Source organism: Ammospiza caudacuta, chromosome 24, assembly GCF_027887145.1.
Source record: "Ammospiza caudacuta isolate bAmmCau1 chromosome 24, bAmmCau1.pri, whole genome shotgun sequence".
Taxonomy (NCBI): domain Eukaryota; kingdom Metazoa; phylum Chordata; class Aves; order Passeriformes; family Passerellidae; genus Ammospiza; species Ammospiza caudacuta.
The window spans coordinates 8,707,150-8,727,898 of NC_080616.1; the positions used below are offsets into that span (position 1 = coordinate 8,707,150).

At 45.8% G+C, this 20,749-nt stretch overlaps 1 protein-coding gene and 1 long non-coding RNA gene across 5 annotated transcripts in view; both read left to right on the forward strand.

The window, feature by feature from the left end:
* MAGI3 (membrane associated guanylate kinase, WW and PDZ domain containing 3) overlaps positions 1-8,559 on the forward strand; it is a 55,552-nt gene extending 46,993 nt beyond the window's left edge. For 3 of the 4 annotated variants that reach the window (XM_058819240.1, XM_058819241.1, XM_058819243.1), the window contains 5 exons: positions 2,422-2,515; positions 2,606-2,726; positions 3,241-3,384; positions 5,555-5,693; positions 7,423-8,559. In XM_058819240.1, coding sequence (XP_058675223.1) covers positions 2,422-2,515; positions 2,606-2,726; positions 3,241-3,384; positions 5,555-5,693; positions 7,423-8,486 — 1,562 coding nt within the window. In that variant the 3' untranslated portion in view covers positions 8,487-8,559. Of the gene's footprint in view, positions 1-2,421; positions 2,516-2,605; positions 2,727-3,240; positions 3,385-5,554; positions 5,694-6,929; positions 7,020-7,422 lie in introns of all 4 variants that reach the window. The other variant, XM_058819242.1, reaches the window with a different exon arrangement.
* A 4,150-nt stretch (positions 8,560-12,709) lies between these two features.
* LOC131567759 (uncharacterized) lies at positions 12,710-14,379 on the forward strand. Its single transcript, XR_009275661.1, has 3 exons — positions 12,710-13,112; positions 13,641-13,705; positions 14,316-14,379. It is a non-coding gene; the product is annotated as an uncharacterized LOC131567759 (long non-coding RNA).
* The last annotated feature ends 6,370 nt before the right edge of the window (positions 14,380-20,749 follow it).

Consider the following 20,749-nt stretch of genomic DNA (forward strand, 5'->3'; position numbering starts at 1 on the left):
CTTAGGTAGAGCCAGGCTGTGAATAAAGCCAGCAGATGATTCTCTAATTTCACGTTCATTGCAAATATTTAACATGCCATCTCAGCCTGTAACGCAGAATTTCAAAGACCTAATATTCCTTTTTGTTAATGCTTGAAGTAGAGAGACCTCTATAAGTTGTTATTTTTCTATTAAGATTTTTATTTTTATCAAATCTGGTTCATTCCAGTTTGAAGGGACACACTTCAAAGCAGTTGCCATGGGTGATGTTTATAAAGCAACTGAAGTTTGAGTTGGTTGAATTAGATCTGTTTTCTCTGCAGCTTTTAGTCATCAAATACAGACTGATTTGGGTTGGAAGGACCTGAAAGCCCATGGGGCTGCCATGGACAGGAACACCTTCCACTTGTTTTCAAAATAAATTTTCTGAATATCATATTTCTACCCATTATTTGTGTATGACCTTGCATGGACTTTGTGTAAAAACCTTTCCCACTGCCTCAATTACAGATTTGGAGCCAAAATACAGAGAAAACACAACCTGGGGAGACTCAACAAAGAGAGGAAAGAACCCCTCAGTAGCAGGTGGTAAAACCAGAGAAAAGATCAGTCAGAAAAAATCTGTGGCTCAGAGGAGCTGGAGTTGGCGTGTTTGAGATGTAAAGAATTTTGTGACAGTGAAGGAGAAAGAAGCAGAACTGGTCCCACTGGAGTGGGAATATATCTCCACTTTAAAATTCCCCTCGATGTAGCTGAAGAAATAAGAGTTTAGCTCCCAGTAGAGCCCTGTGTAGTGGGGGAATCCAGCATGGATGTGGGCGAATCGAGGCTTCAGACACTCAGGGACAGAGCTGAGCCTCACAAGGCTGCTTCACACCCAGGAAAATCCAGGATACAGCTCCAAAAACACAAAATGCCCTTTTTGCTGGAAGCTGTTGAGCCTCGCAAGGCAGAAACCCTGATAGAGTTTGCTGTTCCCTAGCTTTGTCCTCTGAGAGTGGCAACAAAACCTCTGCCTGGTCCCCTTCCCTGCCCCTAGGCTTTCACAGGCCTGTGATCTTTGCTTTTCATGGGATTAAATGAATTCCCTTCATGCGCCAGAAGAAATTCTTTAACATTTTTCACAAAAGCAGAAGCCTGTCAGCTTTTGTCATGTATTATTTGGGAACACACGAGAGGAGGCTGCAGAGAGGGCTGCAGGATTTGTACAAACAGATGGCGTTTTTCTTGCCCATGCTTCTAAATTAAAAATCTGAGGAGTAAAAGTTGACATTTTGTCTCTAGAGAAAAACCTCTTTAAGGCATGTCATGAGAACAGCATCAAGCAGATGTGTGGAGGGCTCGGGAGGTCTCACATACCTGAGAAATTCAGTGTAATATGCTTTAAATTTCTCTCCCCTTAACATTCTTGAGCACTTTTTTGTATTTTAGTGGAATTTGTTTGTTCTTAATTAAGAAATGCAGTGATGTGCTGCATCTAATGGGGCTGGAATGTCTCTAGTTCTGGTGCTGGGAATTAATGATTGCTTTCTAACCCTTTCAGGGAAAAGGAGTTAATAGTTTGTATTTCAGCACAGAAGTCCATCTTGGGCCACTGCTTGCCATTCAGGTTCCAGCTAAGAGGCAGCTTTTTGCATAGGCTGTGGTTCTTTATTCTTAAGTGAGAGTGTCAGTTTTGTATCCTGAAACATGGGGCTTTTTCCAGAAATGCACTGGATGTTTGTAAAGTGCACACTAACAGTATTTTCCCTGGAGGGAAAAATAATAGGAAGTTATTTTAAATGGTTTTATCAAAACCTTTTTTTTCACTTAGCTTTTGGGAGAAGGCAAAAGATTTTAACATTCCTCTTGATTGCCTGCCAGTAAACTCCTTCTCCCAAGAGACCAGTTCCTTACCTGGAGCTGGGCAATGGAAAACTGTTGTGCCTTAAATGAGTTGGCAATTTCCCTTTATTTGATGGGGCCTTCACCTCTAAATCCCCATTTCTCTTGCAGATCCTCATTCCCTTACCTTAAAGAGGGGTATTTCTCAAATGGACATTGTTCTTCATCTCTTAAAAAATCTTATGATAATGAATATCTGAACCAATTCAATGGATCTAATCAGCCCTGATCCCCTCTGGCATTTATTAAGTTGCTAACAGGCTAAAACCCTTCTGTTCATGTCAGGATCCATACAATTGTGTTGGTATTTCCAGAGGAAAAGCAGAGTAAAAGAATAAAAATAAAGACTAGAATTCCTAAGAATGTATTCCATGGAACTGATGAGCTGTACTTGTGTCCCTGGCTTGGAAAATCCTCTCTCCATTGTGCCCACATGAGCTTGGTTCAAGGTGTTGTGGCTGCAGTTCCTTGGGAGCAGTAGCCCCCAGCACCGGTGGTGACCATTGTCCTGGCTGCAGATTTGTGAAGTTGTGACTGTTGATTTTGTTTGGATTCTAGAGCAACGTGGTCCTCCATCAGGAACAAACTCGGCCAGGCAGAGCCCAGCCCCACAGCACCGACCACTGGGATTGGCACCGATCAACCCTGACAGGTTGGGAAAAAGGGGCTGGGAATGGTGGGAAAAGCTTGGCCAGAGGGATTAATGTGAAGGCAACATCCACGTCCTTTCACCTTTCCGTAGGGGAGCTACAGAAGGTGAAGCTGGAAAAGAAGTTTCTAATAGTTACCGGCTGTCCTGGCCTGAGCACAAGCACATGGCACAGTTGGATGCTGCTTCAGGTGTTGGCAGCCGTCATTCCCAGGTACAAGAATCCATCTAGAGGGTGTGGAGACACAGGGAATACTCATCCATCAAGGTGCTCTAGAGGCATTACCACAGAGTTCTCAAAAGCAGAATGTTAAAACATTTCCCTGTAGGATACAGGTAGAACAGTTGTGTATAAAAATATACTGAAGTCTTTCACAGAATGTTTTTGCTCATGTTTCCAATGTGATTATCTCCTATGGGTAGTTGAACACTCATTATAGCTATGAAAGAAACGCAAAATGCTTGTAATGGAGTGACTATAGACCCTTTGGCAAAGTTTCTTCAAGAATTTTGTGCCTATCTCAGACTTAGAAGGAAAGATGTTCTGAATGTTTGGACTTGGATTAAAACCATTACCCTGAGTCATCCCTGAGTTGGGATGAATGCTGTTTAAATGCTCAAAATATAGAAATATTGTGATATTTTTCTAGAAAAACAGAAGGTTAAATCTGCCTACAGGTCCTCATCTCTCTCTTTTTTTTTTTCCCCCCCTGTGACTTCCTGCACAGAATGCTGGCTGTTTCCCAGTGGAGTTGGAAAGGGGCCCTCGAGGGTTTGGATTCAGCCTCCGAGGAGGAAAGGAATACAACATGGGCTTATTCATCCTCCGTCTGGCTGAGGATGGGCCGGCAGTCAAGGATGGGAGAGTCCACGTAGGTTGCGCTTCTCCAATCAATTTGTTGATGCAGTTGATACATTAATTTATCCAGAGTGGCAACAAACTTGGATTTTCACAAGCACAGGGTCCCAGAACAGCATCTGAGCCTTTGCCCTTCTTCCAGCTGTCCCTGGAAAAAGGGCAAAGCTGGCCATGGGCTTTTAGATGAGACAACCACGAACAGCTCTGGCCGTCCCAAAGGAATTGTCTGCTTTGCTGGGGTTACAGTAGCAGGTATTCACGGGTATTTTAGGAGCCCCAAGAAGAGATTGCACAGTGCACCAGAGAGCTGGGAGGAGAATCACTGTCCAAGTCAGTTAAGTTTTGAGGAATGTTTGTGTGTACATTGTGCTGTGGCTGTTCTATGCCATTTCTGGAGACACAGTCCTGATTTTTTCCCCAAATATTATGTTAATTCTTGCCTTTGTGTAAGGAATTCACTCTGAAATATTGTAGTAAAAGCAAAGTACATGGATGCAACAGAAGGAACAATGGTAAGTGAGACTCTGTGGCTGCTGCCCAGGGTTGGATTTTCAGAGACTGAAGCATCAAGGTGAGCCAGGTGCCCATGAGATGCCATCCCTTGCAGTCCTTGTGCTTCCCTGTTGCTGGCACGAGGCTCTGCCTCTCTTTGTCCTCTATTTGCAGAATGGGGCTGGCACAGATACTTGCTGCAAGGCTTAAATGGATGTGGAATTCTTAGTATTCCTAACTTCTCTTATCCTGTTCTTCACAGTAATTAGTATTTTCCCCCACTTGCTTGAGAGACAGCACAAGTTTAGCATTCAGTGCTCATATTTTTTTCTCATTGTCCTCCTTCAGGTGATGTCACATTGAGCTCCAGGGCTTTGCTTTTTGGGCAAAGCAACCAAAAAAATTGTTCAGCCCAGAGAAGAAGAGCCAGAGGTCAGACCTCACCAGGGTCTGCAGCTTCCTCCTGAGAGACAGGACCAGTGTCAGGCCCTGGAGGAATGGCTGGAGCTGTGTCAGGGGAGGGTTATGTTAGATATTGGGAAAAGGTTCTTCCCTCTGAGAGTGGTCTGGCATTGGAACAGGCTACCCAGGGAATGGTCACAACTCCAAGGCTGCGGGAGTTCAAGGAGTGCTTGGACAATGCTTTCAGGCACAGGATGGGATTGTCTGGGTGTCTTGTGCCGAGCCACATCTTTGATCTTCCCATCCTCGACACTATGCTCCTCCCAGTGCTGGCATGTGCCAAGTCCCCAGCCCAGCCCAGAGCACGATGGGCTGAGCTCGCCCAGCCTGAGGTTATTCACATTTTTAATTTCTTGTCATCTGGATGTGGTGTCTCTTTCTGGTTGTACTTCAACAGTGTGAGGAGGAACTTCTCATCCAGCTAGCTGAACTGTCCCGATGTGTCTCAGACCCAGCCTGTCCATGAAGAGCCAGCAGTGACCTCCTTTTGCAGAGTGACTTCAAAAGAGGCCAGGAAGCCTCTTTAAGCTGCTAATGTTACACACCAGTGACATCTGTTGGCTGCTGTGTGCAGTGCCAGATAGGCTCCCGATCCCTTTTTTCCCCCCATTTCCCTTCTCAGTTTTGCCTAATAGAGAACTATTTTTGGGGTATGCTATTCCAGCCCCTTTCCAGCAGCCAGGGAAATTAGCGCTGGCTGAAATTACCTGCCTGGTACCTGTGAGAATTGTTTACTGGCTCTTGAGACGTCATCACTGATCTGATCAACCGAAAATAACAATTCCTTTCCCTACGTCAAATCCGCTTGCGTGGTGTTCAGCTTGGCAGTGGGTATAGGGAAGGTGCTGTGTCCTCTCCTGCATAAGGTGACCTCAGGCGTGTGTGATGTGGTTGATCCATGTGCTATCTCCACAGCATGATCCAGGATCATTGAAAATGTATTCAAGCACATCCTGTATCTGCCTCATCACTTGTAAATAAATAGAAGATGTAGTTAAGATCTCTGGAATCTTTCCTGAACAGACAACCTCTGTGCACCTCTGAACCCCCAGACCCTAGGGTGACATTCTGCTTGTAATCCATGGAATGGTGTCACTAATGCCCACTGGATTTTAGCACGAGAAGGAAAACAGAAGCATCTGCCTCTGTTACTTTTTCTCTCTGAATTAGAAACCAGTTCACAGTGTCAGAGATTCCCAAAAACTAATCTGCTGCCCTTGTTTCCTCAGGTTGGTGACCAAATTGTGGAAATTAATGGAGAGCCTACCCAAGGAATCACTCACACACGAGCCATTGAGCTGATTCAGGCTGGAGGAAATAAAGTTTTGCTGCTGCTGAGACCAGGGACTGGACTGATACCAGATCACAGTATGTTGTCTCAAGGGCTGTTTGGTTTTGAAGGGTGCAAGGCAGGGAAGTAAAGTGGGATAAGGAGATTCTGCTGCTTGTTCACTGCAGTAGTTGGCAGTTGCCTTTGTGATAACTGTGCATTTATTATTGAATTAAATTGAAAATTAAAATACAAAAATTGAAAAATAAAATATCTATTTTCAAATACAAGGAATATTTGGGGTAGAATTAACACATGACGGTACGTAGGAGTATTGCACAATCTGAAATTATTCCATATTTCTAATTAGCTTCTCAGCTCTGTCCAAGCTAATCCAATTTTTCTATAAAAATATGATGATTAACCCTGATTGCCTTTTAATTTAAATGAAAATTCTCCGTGCTACAGTATTGTTAAAAGTTTGTTTCTGTACGTATTTACTTCTGGTTTTAGCCTTCTAAGTTATGAAATGCTTTGTTTTTCAAAGTCAAAACTTCAGGAAGCAGGAAAGGGACAACTTTACTCTCCAAAGTTTGATTCAAGGTGATTTCTGTGTCTACAAAAGGAAACCACAGCTTTGTAGGCCAAAAAAAACCCCAGGAAGGACAGCAGAGCAAATGTTTGCAGGACCCACAGAGTTCAGAACTGGTGAATTTGTGTCTAATGCAGTCCCAAGACTTGTGTCAGAGACTTGTGGTAGTGGCAGCAGCAGCATTTTAAAGCAAAGAACATATAACTTCCTTATTCTTTGTAAGCCCTCATGCTGACACCAAGGTGCTGATGGCTAAACTTCCTAAATTGTAGGGTCACTTTTTCTGATAAGGAGTTTTTCAGTCACAGTGACCAATGCTAAGCTTATCCTTTCAAAATTCCAAACACACAGCTTGAGCTACCAAATACTTTGTGTGTTCAGTCACTAGCATTACTTACTGGCATTCACTCAAAGGGTAAAATCTGCTCAGAACCATCTCAATTGCTTTCCTCTCGAGAGCTAGAAAAGGGTCCTGAGCATCACTGCTGGCCCTGCCGGTCACAGAAATTCCCTGAGCTTGAGGTAGAAACAGAATCAGACAAAAGGGAACCTCTGGAGCATGTCCAGGCCAGCCCTCTGTCTAGAGTGGGGCCTGGGATAGGTGAAGGAAATGGTGGCAGGGGGAAGGGTTTATGGCCTCTTGCCTTGCTGTTAATCCCACATTTCTGATTGAAGTCTTGCTTGCTGTACTCTGTGATTTTTTTTGGTATGTACTTCTGGGCTTTTTCTCTTCCTCCTTCAGGTTTGGCTCCTTCCAGTCTGTGTCCCTACGTGAAACCTGAGCAACATTAAGGGCTTTCAGTGCTTTTCTTGGTTTTTCCTTAAAGACTTGGTAAATCTGCATGTCTTGTTTCATCTCCTCCTATTTTTAAAGTGCAAAGCTATGAATAACCCCAACTTTTCACTGTTTCAGATTTCTTGAGGCATAACAGTTCTAGTTTGTTATTAAATAGTGTAGGTCAGGGACTTTTTAATTTGAAATTTTGCTTTGTAGGCTTTAAAATTGTTTTGATTCAAGACCGTGTCAGTCCTGCAGGGATCCGGCATTCTGAGTACTAGATATTTTATTCTAAAATCACATCCTCAGGATTGTTGTAGAACAGCACAATACAGAAGGCTGGCTAAATAAAGCTTTGAAAGTATGCTACTCCATAATGTTTTTTGAATTGAACTCAGTAGTTTGCCAATGATTACTTTTTGTGTGTTTAATCAAATCTCTTGCCGTTTGCTTCCAGGTGATTGGGATAGCTACAATCCTGCTTCATCAAATGTAATACATGAAGAACAGTCACCATTATTATCTTCATCTTCCCATTCTGCTTTCCCATCTGAAATGTGTTATTTAGCAGTACCAGGAGAAGCTTCAACCGGAGTTCAGCTGTCTGAGGAACTGGAACAAGCAGAACTCACTGTGCCTGACAAGATAAGCACTTTAACTGAAAACCTGTGTGAGAGGAAGCCTCAGTCTTCTCCCCAGAGAACAAAGAACAGATGGGAATGTCCCTCAAGTCCTGGGTTTGGAATCATTCAACGTAGTTCAGAAGCAAGGACCAGAAGGGGCAGATCTGCCAGTCCAGCAAAGTCAGGGGCTGCTGAAGGATACCCTCACATGGGATTCCACAGCCCTGGGAAAGGGGATCCTGAGAAAAACAATCTCTCATGTAAATCTGACAGTTCCAGGAGTGAGAGTAAAACCACAGGAAAAGGGATGAAGAATAGTGACAAAAAGGAGTCTTCCTATGGAAATCGAGGAAGGTCAGCAAGTCCCCAAAGGCATCATGGCAAGCCAGGAAGCACAGAAACAGTGGGAAGGATCCAAACATCCTGTTCTGTTGAGCAGTTGAAAGGTGGGAATGGTAAACCAGAAGTCACCAGGAAAGAAATGAAGCAGAAGATCCCAGGAAAGACAGAAGGGTGTTCTGCAGACCAACATTATCCATTGTTTGGTGGGAATAACCTTCCCTTTAGGGACTCCAGGAAAAATGCCTCTGAGGATGATTTATTAACCAAGTCCAGCTCTGGAGACACAAGTTCCAGCAGATTCAAAACCTCTAGCCTTTCCAATATCCCACTGCTTTCCATGGAGAAACAAAGGAGGGTGGAAACACAAGAAGCTCTTATGCTGAACAGACACCATGGAGAGAGACACATGGAGCTGCCCAGTGAAACCAAAGATGGAACTTCCCAATCCAAGAAGAATTCTCCAGTAAGGAAAATACTGATAACTCCCGGGCCATGGAGGGTCCCCAGTGGCAGTAAGGGCACCCCAGCAGCAGGGGTGCCTGGAAAATGGGTGTGACTGACTGAGAGACGCTGGGTTTTTTTTGAGAACAAACATGTTTTGATCAATTTTCCAGTAAGAGTAATTTAAAGCATTGGTTTTTCTCACACAGTTGTCTTTTTTTTTTTTTTTTTTTTTCCTTCCTCAGAAACTGGTTGTTGGGGGGAAGTATTTGCTTTGTTCGTAAATTATCTAAGCTCCATGAAGGACTTTCAGATTGCTTCAGTGAAACTCTTCCTGAGCTGCTGTCCCCATGTCCCTTGCAGGCCATGTCTGCTGCTCCCAGTGTTGCACTGCTGCAGCTTCCCCGAGTATTGTGAACTCTGAACAAAGTTATTTAATGCCTCTATTGCCGATGTGATCCTGACTCACTTCCTGTTGTTGTGCCAAGCTATCTACTGAATCCAGTCAATCTAACCCTTCCCACATGGATTCCAGTCAGTGACAAGGCAGGTTTCGGTGTTTTCTCTAGAGTGGGTTGCATGTTTACCTCAGGAAACCCACGTGTTCTTGCTGGGTCAGGGAGAACACAGGTGAGTTGGTTCTACCAGTTCCAGGACAGCAAATGAGCTGCTGATGCTGCTCAGTTCATATGTTTCCTGGAATTTTTATACCTAATACAAAACCCTGGTATATGTATTTGACACAATTTGTAATTTTGCTTTTTCTGACACAGCAGAATCACTTTAGTTCATTGATTCGCAGGGATTTGGGTTGCAAACATTCGTGAGAAGAAAGAAAATTCTGAGTTCTGTTAAATAACACAATTCCTTTGGTTTCACTTGTGGCACCATGACACCCTCAGCCTCAGTGTGGAGTTCATACTGAAGTCCCATCTTTAACTATTTAATGCTAGTTAGGAATTGGGTTTTTTTCCCCTCTATAGAGGTAAGAACCTACCTTAGGACAGACTCAGCTACCAGAGCAGCTTTTTCAGTGAAGGTCTTGCCTGTATATTTTAGAACTCTCCCCTGTTTACTATGGATATGTGATCAAGGAGCGTTGGTGACAAACAGGATACAAGAGACACACCATCTATGGTTTGGGCTGGCAGAGATGTTTTAAAGAGGGATGTTACCGCCAGAACCTACTGACACATCAGTCTTTTAGCTGTGAGAACAATAGAAATGGAAGGGGTTTATTTTATTTGCAGTTCTAGTGATTATTTCCTGACATCTGAGATTTTTAACGACTGGAGAAAATTGGTGAAAGAAGGCCCTTTGCTGGAGAAAGAAGAGTAAATCATTGAGCTTTACTTACTTAAAATACAAACATGATTTGCTCTTTGCAAGTGAATATCTCATTTTGGCTTTGAAACCCTTTAAATGTTTTTGAAGGCTAACAAAGCACAGTGAGGCAGTTCTGAGTGGAATTTTTCACGAGTACAGCTGAGTGCTCAAACAGCTTTTAAGCAAAGACTTTGGGAATTCAAAAGGCTTTAAAGCAGCTCTGAACTGTGCTCACCTGCTCGACACCAGGGTTGCTATGTAGCATAACACGTACAAATACTCCCTGGGTGGAATATGACTGTGAAATATTTAATACTCTGAAGTAGCCTGTGTAGATATTGCCCTGTGTTCTTCCCCAGAGGTTGGTTGATGTTGAGCTGTGTGCACTTGGCCTGACCACTGAGTATAGTGAAAAATCCAGTCCTTTAATTCCAGATTAATTAGTCCCACTGAAATTATTTCCCTGCCATCAACTCCTCTATTTTTCTATATGTTCATGTGACCTGATAATGTCTTACCTGTGTGTGGTTTCTCCTTCCATAGACCTTGTATCTGTACTTCCTGTATCAGACTTAGCCATGTGGCCTTGGAATGCTACGCAATGTATGGATGTACTGGGTGTAAATGTTTATATATTGTACAGCACCTTTATACAGACTTCTGAGGTTCTGACTAGAGAGAGACCTGTAAATCGCTCATTATTTTTTATATAGATATTAAAAACAAATTCCAGTTCATGGCCTGTTGATTCTGCACTGTCTAAACCAGGTTCTTGCTTGGCTTTCAGGGGTGTCACACAGGTTTTACCCACAAACATGCTACTCTTCTGGAAAATGAATGCAGTTTCTCATTGGAAGTCCTTGATCCCCCGTTCAAAAACCAAATGTTCAGCAAAGATGGTATAAGAACCTTAAATTAAGTCCTGTCAAAACAGTACAGTGATGAAGTACTCGTCCTGCAGGTTTATTGGTACATTTTGCTATATAAAATTGTTATCTCCTTTTATATCTCACAACTTTTCCTTCTGTAGAAAATAGCTGTAAACAATTTAGTACCAGCTGCAGCTCTTGTATGGCTTTAGTGCTTGATGTCCCACACCAGTTCCTACTGGTTTCAGTGCTACCTGCCAGGATTCAGCCCCATTAATCCAGTTTTTCTGTGCATGGCATGGGATGACATGATGAGGCCAGCGCATTCCGGATATTGTACAACAATAAAGCAGAAGGAAAACTTCTGATACATACACTGAGAATCTGTTTAAAAATTGAATGCCAGTTCCTGTTGTCAGTTTGCAGGAGGCGTTTGGTGCTGCCAGGGCAACCAGAGTTTTCCTTCGCTGTAGCTTTGGTCTGGGAGATATGGAGTTGCCCCCTCCTAAGCCTTACCTCCTCCCCTCAGCCCTCTTCTGTCGTGTCCCCTTCTCAGCCCCTCACCCCTACTCGAACTTCCAGCCTGCTCCTGCCCCATCCATCTCTCTGCCCTTTACCCCTCCCCAGCCTGCCCCGCCCCATCCCTCTCTCCCCCCACCACCAAGCTTTTAGTATAGTTCTAAGATCTCATTTTCTTTTAATATAATAGAGATCATAAAATAATAAATCAGCCTTCTGAAAGGTGGAGTCAAGATTCTCATCTCTTCCCTCATCCTGGGGACCCTCAAACACCACCACAATCACCGGCTTGAGCTGTTCTGGGCAGCACCAAATAAAATATAATAAAAAGCTGTAAAAATAGAAAAATTTAAAATAAAAATTAAATTAAAAATAACTTAAAATTTAAAAAATAAAATTAATTTAAAATAAATGAAAAAATAAAAACCTGTGAAGTGAAGTGCCATAAAAGTTCCATAAAAGCGAGTGCCATAAAGCGCGACTGTCATAAAGTTGTGCCGTACAAGATGGCGGTGCCCTGGCCGTCACGGGGTTCCGTACAACATGGCAGGGCCGTGGCCGTCGCGGACTGCCGTCCGAGTCACGTGATGCCGAGCAAAGATGGCGGCTTTCCGAGCCGCTTTTTTCGGTTTGTGGCGCTTTCTGTGTGCCTTCCGCGCCTCGCCGGTGGCGGTGATGGCATCCCGGTTCGCCCATAGCGGGCGGCGTCGCGTGAAATTGTTTCTAGGGGGCGGGGTCGGTGTCGGCATTTTTATCAGGCAGCTGGCAAGACGGCTACGCCTTGGGGTCTTTCTAAGGCGTTGAGCGCCATGTCGATGCGGTGACGTCATTAGGCGGCACTCTGCCTGCGGTTCGTCGGTGCAGACGGCGCTGTACTTGCAGTGCGCCCGAGCAGACGGCAGGAGACGCTGTATAAATAAAGAATAAAATATAAAGTATCTAGAAAAACGAATAAAAGCTATATGTCACGTGCAGATGTAGAAAATTTCAGGCTCCCAGGGAGTACAGAGTTTTCTTTAAATCATTTTAGTTTTGGGTTTTTTTTACTCCCAGATAGGCTGAAAGTTTCTACTGCTGCTTTTTTTTCTAAAGCTAGAAAGGAAAACCAAGTTAGAAACACTGGGAAAGAAAGAAAGAAAAGGAAAAAAGAAAATAAAGAAGGAAAGGAAAGGAAAGGAAAGGAAAGGAAGTAAGAGTGAAAAAGGGGGTCAAAAAAAGAAAAAGGAGTTAGAGGGAAAAAGAGAGGGCATTCGGGAGGAGCGGTGCTGCCTCAGGTCCTTCCCCGCCCTGGGGCGAAGGACCCGTTTGATGCCCGGGAGGGACTGCAGCTCCCGGTGGCGGGGGACGGAGCTGTGGCTGTGAGCCCGAGACTACAACTCCCGGCAGGACCTGCTGCCGGCGCGGCGTGTGACGCAACGGCCGACACGGCACATGAGTGGCTGGCGTGCCAGGCGGCCGCGCGGGGCTGTGCGCGGGCAGCTGGCGGCGCCTCTCCCGCGCGGGACGGCGCCGCGGCAGCCAGGCTGGACGGGCGAAGCCTCCGTCCGGCCGCCCACACGGAGCTGAGCAGCGCGGAAGGAGCGTCCGCCCGGTTCCTCGGCCTCACTCAGCGGTGCCGGGGGCGGGGGCGCTGCCGCCCGCCGACGGCGGAGGGCGAGGCGGTGCTTTGCTGCCGCGGGCCGGGAGCTGCAGGAGCCGCCGCGGGCGAGCGGCGCCGGGCGCTCCCGCGGTCCCGGTGGGGCGGCCGCCCTCGGGCTGGCGGAGGCGCCGGAGGAGCCCCCGAGCCGCAGCCGTCTCCCTCGGGCTGCTGCCGGTGCTGCGGGCGGAGGCGGCTCCGCCGCGTGTCGGGCGTTGCGAGCAGGGAGCGCTGCGACATCGGCGGCGTGACGGGGCTGCTGCCCGCGTTAGTGCTCGTGGCTCTTTCCGCCGTGGAAACGGACGGAGCGGCGCTGAGCGGTAAAGCCCGAGATGGCCGGGAGAATGCCCAGCGCGGGGAGCCGGCGGGCTGTACCCTTCGGATGGCCCAGGTGCGAGCTGCAAACTCGTCCCCGCTTCCGCCCCTGCCCTCCCGAGCCCCAGGGAAAATGCTTTCCAGCATTGTCGAGCTTCTGAAAGACAAAACTTGTGATCTGACACTAGCATCCAGAAAAGGTTTCTGTCTAGATTAGCAAATGCCTAAATTGTTCTTGGTTACATCCCATGACCGGTTTTAGGCAGTGACTTTATACTGCTTTTAGGATTTTCTTGTACAATGGTGAGAAAATAGGCAGGTCTGATACTGGTTTCACTTTTTTTCTACTTCACGTACCATGGGATTCTTTCATCCAAGCACTTGTTTTAAAATTCTACTGTAAGCGTTTATGGTTCGCTTTTTTTTTCTTTGCAGCACCCGTGACTTTTTTTTTTCTCTAAATCGGCAGTAAATATAGCTGAGTAAAATTACCTTGGTTTTCTTCCTTCTTTTTTAACTTAATTGTTTTTATTAATAATTCTGTTTGAATATGCAGAAAAAGTGGGTATGTCCTGTAATCTATGCTAGCTTTTCTCGTTTACAGGGTACTCAGAAAATATGTCTCCCTTAGAGTCCCACAAAAACATTCTGGGTGAAATCTGAATTAAGGTATGTGTTTTCAAATAAGTAATCAGTTTAGATATTTGCCTGTGTTCCTTTTCCTGTAATTCAGAGCTTGCGTTCTGTGGGTTTTATGATAAACCTGTAAAACATGTAAAAATGGTTTTGCAAGTCTTAATCATTGAAGGCAGCAATAAGTGGATTTAGAGCCTGTTCTTGACCAGACAAAGGGAAAAAGTGTGACTTTGATGCTGAACTTGTCATTTTTCATTTGACTTGCCTTGAATTATTGAAGAAGAGAGAGAACTAGGAAAAGAGAGAAATAGAATTGGTTATTGAGCCCTCCTAAAAAGCTCACCATGATTCTGTGTAGAGCCAAAGTGAAGGGTGATGGAACAGAGCTCTGTGCATTAGAAGGAAATAAACCTGATCTCCACACAGAGTCTTACTAATTTCTGTTTTTAAAATACAAAATAAGTTTAGGAAGTGTTGGAAGTTAGTATTTTGGGAAAGAAATGGCAGTTCCACAAAACATTCCATTTAAGAGAGGCCCTTGGAATGATTCATTTTGTAACTGCTGTCACTGCAATCAGTTGGTGGTTCAGCCTTGAAATGTGCACTTGGCCTTCTATAAAGCACTGTTTTGTTTGCCTTTCAGTGCTATGAGTCTTGATAAATTGGAGAAGAGCCCAAGAGAAATTCATCATCCTGAGATACAAAAGGTAGGAAGTGACTTTTTTTGGTTTGGTTCTTTTTCTTTATTATTTTCTGGAAATAGAAGTAATTAAGTATAGATACTACTGGTTTGTTTCTTCCAGTAGCTGATAATACTAATACCAATAATAATAATAAGAGTAAAGAAATACTACTTAAACTGTCTTTATTTATCCATTGAACTGGCCATTTCAAATCTAAACTTCTAAACACAAATAAAACCATCATCCTTGTAGAATCTTTAATAGGAGTGGGCTAAAGATCCTGGTTTTGTTTACAGGATTTATTGGTTCATGAAGAGCAAGAGGTAAGTACAAGCCTAACTACCTCTAGCTCACAGACCTGCCCAGTGAATAGAGCTTTCTATTTTGATGGGCTTGTGATGACTTTGAAATCAGTTGCTCATTCATTACAGTAAAAAAAAAGAAATTGTTTTGAACATGACAGCAAAAATAACTTTAAGCACAACTTAATAACAATAGATCACCAATTTTAGTTAATTTTATGCTATACTGTTGGGTGAGGGAAGACTCGGACACTCAATATGAGATCAGCAAGCTATGTTTATTGCAGAGAGCATCAGACACTTATACAGCACATAATAAGCTTATGAATATTCTGTAAGCCAAGCGATCTGTTGGTTAAACTATACCATCAACTCTTCCTCATTCCTTTGGGCCTACATTCCCTATTTCCCACGTCTCTCTGTCTACTTGTTATCCTACCCAGCTAGGCCCAGGCACACGCTATCTTGCAGGTGCAAAACTCAAACTAGCTGTGTTCGGTACTTTCCCAGCTCCTGGCCGGCTAACGACCGAATGTCTGCGTGAGCTCTGTCATGGAGCCATTTCTCCACACTATACTATCAAAGTTTAAAGGTAAATGATTATATATTAGGAGATGGTATAAAGTGTATGTTCTAATGTGTAGGATATATACAAAGATACATACTTGAAAGTCCGTAGAGGAAACAAATTTTTACGCCGACTGTTTGTCATATAATATTTGGTTTTATTTCCCAGGGATCAGTGAATTTTAACTCTGGAGTCCTCTATGCTAAGGATGGTCAGCTTACAGATGGTTAAATGTTCAGTAATGGTGAGTTTTTCACCTTCTCCTTCATTGTTTTGCTCATCTGAATAAAAAAAAAAGGCAAGATTAAAGAAAAAGAAATAGTTTTATTATTTTTACCCTGTTATGTCTGTTTCCTCAGTATTTGCTGGAGCTGTGCTTACCCAAGCTTTGGGTAAAACAAGCTTTGGGTTGCTTCAGTCTCACTGGGAGTTGCCCAATTCAGTTGCATCTGGTGAAATTCACCCTGAGACCTTACAGAACTAGCTCAAACTACGTGAGAGCCATTTGCAGTTCTCTCCAGACACCTGGAGAATGGGTGACGCTTCTGAGAATCTGGCAAGTGTAGTTATCCAAAAAGATACAAAGACTAGAAAAATCATAAGAAGCAAAATATGGCTGCAGAGAAAACAAACTAGAGAGAACAAAAGGTGATATTGTTATCCTTATCCTGTATTAGAAACATCCACTGTGCTTTGATTCTGGTAGCTGCCAGGGGCTTGTTTGGTCTGTTTAGGGAGGTGTAGGTGTTCCCTTGTAGGTTTTTTCTCTGGACAAGTCAATTCAAACTTTGCTAAGCTTACATTTGAAAATTACTCTCTAGAACAGTCCAGCATGACATGCTGGATGTCGTCTCCCAGAGGGACCCAAAACTGCCAGAAATTTCACAGGGAGGGGTGGGTGTAGAATACTAAAACCTGTCAAGGTTTTCATTTTTATAGGTATTGGCAAAGAAAAGGAATTTATCTCTAAATTCATTTGGAAGGAAACCCTCTCTCCATTGACTTATTTGTATACAGGAATGTAGGAAACTCTGACTAGAGATGGGTAATAGTTTTGAAAATAAAGACATAAGTTTTATCTAGGAATGAACCAATCAAGTGCCCTGAAAGCATAAGAACAGCTGCAGGGGCTGAAGGGAATAGAAAGGGTTCTCTGGCAGCTTTTGCCTCAGTTCTCTGCCTGCCCCCAATGTTCGTCGCAGCCCCGGCCTGAGCTCGGCGGCACTGCTGCCGCCTTGTGGTCAGAGAGCGGTACTGCCGCCCCCCGACCCAGTGCCAGTTTTCCTTCCAGTTGTAAAACTGCAAACATCGCAGTATTCCTCTGACACCAGCGGTTCTAGGAAGTAGAGGTGTAGGTGGCCTTGGCCTCCCACAGGCCCTCATGTCAACTTACTCTGAAACATTAGGGTGGAAGTTATTCTATCTCATGAACAGAGGTACCTTTTCCTTACAGGTGCTTGTGCTGTAGTTTGGATTCTGCTTCCTAACATTTCTAGTGTGACAGGGTTTACCATAGAGACAATCTGCCAGGAGGTAGCGCTTTGGGGGGTATGGCAGTCCTGGGTGTGTATTCTGAACTCCTTCAGAATGTTAGGTTTGGAGTATTTCTTATCTCAGGAAAACAGCAGTCTTTTGCATCTGCATATCAGCTGTTGAAATTTTGGGTTCAATTTCTTGAATCACAAATGTCATAGGATTCCTCCCAGATGGCAGCTGTCATGAAGTATGGCTCTTCTTGGTCTTGGGTTTCAGGGGCTGTTTCCAAAGTGACCTACAGACATTGGAATGAATGAATAAATAAATCATTATTTACTGTGTAAAAGAATCACTCTCCAAAGCATCAGCCAGGGTCTAAATGTGCCATTCTGCCTTTTAAAAGTACCAACATCACAGGATTTTTCTCAGTTTAAAGCTTCCATGGAGTCGGATCTCTCAAGCCTGGCCCTTGAGAATTGTGGGCCTCCTGTGAACTGGTCTTGCCAGAAGGGCTTGCTGAGTTTTCCATTGTGTGGAAAAGAGATCCCATTTGCAGCCTGAAGCCTCGTGTTTCCTGTAGGATTTCCACTCCTAGAATTGCACACTTTGAAGGATTTCTTATAGCAGAAGTTTTTTGGGAACTAGGACTCTGGCTGGATTTGGGTCTCTGGACTCTCAGGTGAAGTGACCTTGAGACACTAGGGCATGCAGATTTCCTTGCTGTTGAAAAGAGCTATTGTTCGCACCCAGGAGCCATGGTCTGAATGGGGGTGTCACCTCTTAAATTTGCAAATGTCACAGGATTTCTTCTAAATGAATGGTGCTAAGAACATAAGGTCTGGCTGGCTTTCGACTTAGAGGCGCCTCCTCTAAATTGGTCTTCAGATGCTAGGTTGGAAAGTGTTCCTACATATGCCAAATAGCCCTTGCTATGCAATTAATAAGCTTCAAATTACCATGGAGTTGCTGCCCCTGCAAAGATTTTGGCAGAGCCTGGTTGTGGTGCCCCACTCCACTCCACCCCCCTTAGCAGGTCCTTATGGTTGTATGGGGAATCATCGTGGAGCATGCCAACCCAGCTCCATCCTGGGAACAGCACCTGTATTTTACCCTAATGTTTCTGTCCCATTATAGCTCCTGTTAGGATACAAATGTAACTTCTCGGTTTCCACTGATTTTACCCCCAGTCATCTTTCCATACAAACATTGCTCCGCTCTCCAGAGGATTATTGTGAGCAGATGTGAGCTCTGCTGTCCCTTTGGACTGACAAAGACAGAGGTTTTGTCCCAAGTTCCTTTTGAACCTGTCCTGCACCTGTTACGAGTCCTCAGTCTCCTGCAATTTTGTGGGTCAGTCACATGTAAAACAGCACAGCTGGCTGGCATGCTTTGCTCATGAGGGGAGACAAGAGAAGAATCCCTCTGCTCACACCAGACCTGCAACTGCCAAACCTCACCAAAGCACCTGAGGAGCCCCCAGGGACTGATGGTACAGAAGGGAGGTGATGGAGGACAGCACAGCAGGCAGCCTGCCCTCCATCTGGGTGTGAAGAAGGCAGGGCTGGGAACTGTAAGCAACATCCCAGCAGGTCTGGCTGATGGTGCCACCCTGAGGGCTTCCCCTGCCTTTGGGCAGTCCCAGCTGCTGCAGCTCACTTGACAGAGACTCATTGTCTATACTGTGCTTGGCTGCACTGGAGATGATGAAGCCGAGGACAGCAATGGTTGCCTTCACATCCCCTGACTGCAGATGGGAAGGAGGGCGAGCTCTGTCACCTTGGGAAGGCATCTGCAGAGTCACTGCTGCCCGTCTCTGGAGCATGGCTCCATCGGGGGATCGTGGTAAGGACAGCAGTGCTCACCTAACTGTGCACCTGAGGACAGCTTCAGGACCTTGTCATACTGTGGGAGAGCAGAGCTTCACAGTAAACACCAGCTAACACACTGACTACCAGTGTTAACACTAACAATTCTTACCTAAATATTAATACTAGTAACACTTACTATGCGTATTATTAATCCTAGTAGAGGCTGGTAGCGTTCTTTAGGCTGAGGCTTGCATGAAGAATACAAAATTAATTAACGTTGCTGATTATGCTATTGTGTTGAAATACTTGGCCTCCACTGCGGTAGCCCCACACTTACCTCGATGGCCTCCCCCAGCAGGTCCCAAAACACCTGGATGCAGATCAGCTTAAGCTTCACTGATGTGATAAACAGAGTTCACTCTTTATAATTTTTAAAATTTTAATAAAGGATAAAAGGACAAAATAATCCAGCACTGGGATGCTTTTAGCACACAGCCAAAGAGCACAGAGGTAGCTTAAAAACATGTTCACTATATACTGTTACATTGCTGAGGTTACAGGCATATTCATTAACTTACACATTATTCAAACATTCCTTTGACTTTTTGATGTTCCAGGAACTCTCTTGTTTGGTTTTAACCTCTGACTTGTCTGCAGAACAAGGTCTACATATTTTATTTCTTCCTGTAGTTTTGTCCTGTTGCTTCACACTCCCTGATAACACCGATAAGAGTCGATAAATCCTTCCTGGATGCTTAAGCTCTTTTTGTGTCACTATTATCTTATCACTTGGTAGGGGCAGTCTGCAGTTATAAGAAACAGAATAATTGCTTTACACCATTTTCTGAGTTAGTTACATAGAAGTATTTTAGTTTCTATTTTAACATTTTGCTAAAGCCTACCATATATTTATCACGCTACTATTCATATGAAATATACAGTGCATACATAAACTGGCATATTACACTATACAAAGCAGTTCAAAGTAAGTATAAGTTTTACCACATCAAAATACTTGTAATGCAAAAAGCTAATCTATGAATGTGAAAGCCAGTATTGTTTTATCATCTATAACATCCGACGACGAGGGTGAGCAGCGGGCCCGCAGCAGGCGGAGGGCGGGCAGGGGGACGTGGGCACTTAACTTTGGCCAGGGTGCTGATCTCGGCCAGTCGGGGCAGGCCAAGTCCCCGCAGAAGCGGAAGCACTGCGGTAGAAGAGGCACCCAGAGCCCGCAGCGGGCGCTGCACGCCCTCCCCGCTCCCGAGCCCTCTCCTCACCAAATCGCCGCCGCTCCCTGGTCCGCGCTGCTGCCGCAAAGACGACCCGGAACCCCTCCCGGGCTACACTCCTCTCCGCCTCCTGCCCCGAGTGCCGATGGGGCGCTCCGGTAGGGGCTCTGCGGGGGTCTTTTCGCCGGGACCTGGGCACGAGAGAAGGCCGGAGAAGGGGACGGGGGTTTCGCGAGCGGGACCGCCGCCGCCGTCTGCGAGCCCTTCGGGCAGCCCGAGCTCCGCCCCACGCTCCCACGGGCCTCAGACTGACGGCTCCCAAGCCTGCCAATCACGGCCCGCCTTTCTCCGTCCGCCCTGTCCAATCACAGCCGCCCTTTCAAACCGGAAGCGGTCCCGCCAATCTCAGCCCGCTCAGTCGCGGCTCGCCGCCTCAGACTGGCCCCGCTCGCCCGTACGTCTGAGGCGCCGCTCCCGCCACCGCCGCTTTGGGAGCCGGCGGAGCAGCGTCCCCGCTGCCGCTGCCTCGGCAGGCGCTGTTGCGGACTGGAAGGGCGGCCGGGAGCTTCCAGTTCAGGTCCTGGTCGGGATCAGGTTCTGGTCCAGGGAAACGGGCGGGCGGCGGGGAGCGGGTGGACGCGGTCACAGCAATGGCGGCGGCGGGAGCAGCGCTTGAGGGGACCGAGGGGAGTCCCGGAGCCGAGCGCGGCGGGAATGGGCGGGCTGGGATTGGTGGAGCCGGCAGGCGCTGCCTCGGGTTGTGATTGGCTGGCTGTCCTCCCGTGGGGCATAAATAGCGGGCGTTGAGGCGGCAATCGTGTCACTTCGGCGGTGAAGCTGGGAGCGACGGGAGCTGCGGATGCGCGATCCGAGGAGCGGCGCTGCGCCAGGACGGGACCCCCTCGGCAGCTGGTGAGCACGGACGCGACGCCTGCGGCAGTATGTGGGGGCCGGCCGTGTCCAGTTCTTTCTGCCGCGCCCTGCGTGGCTCGGGTAGCCGGCGGCTGG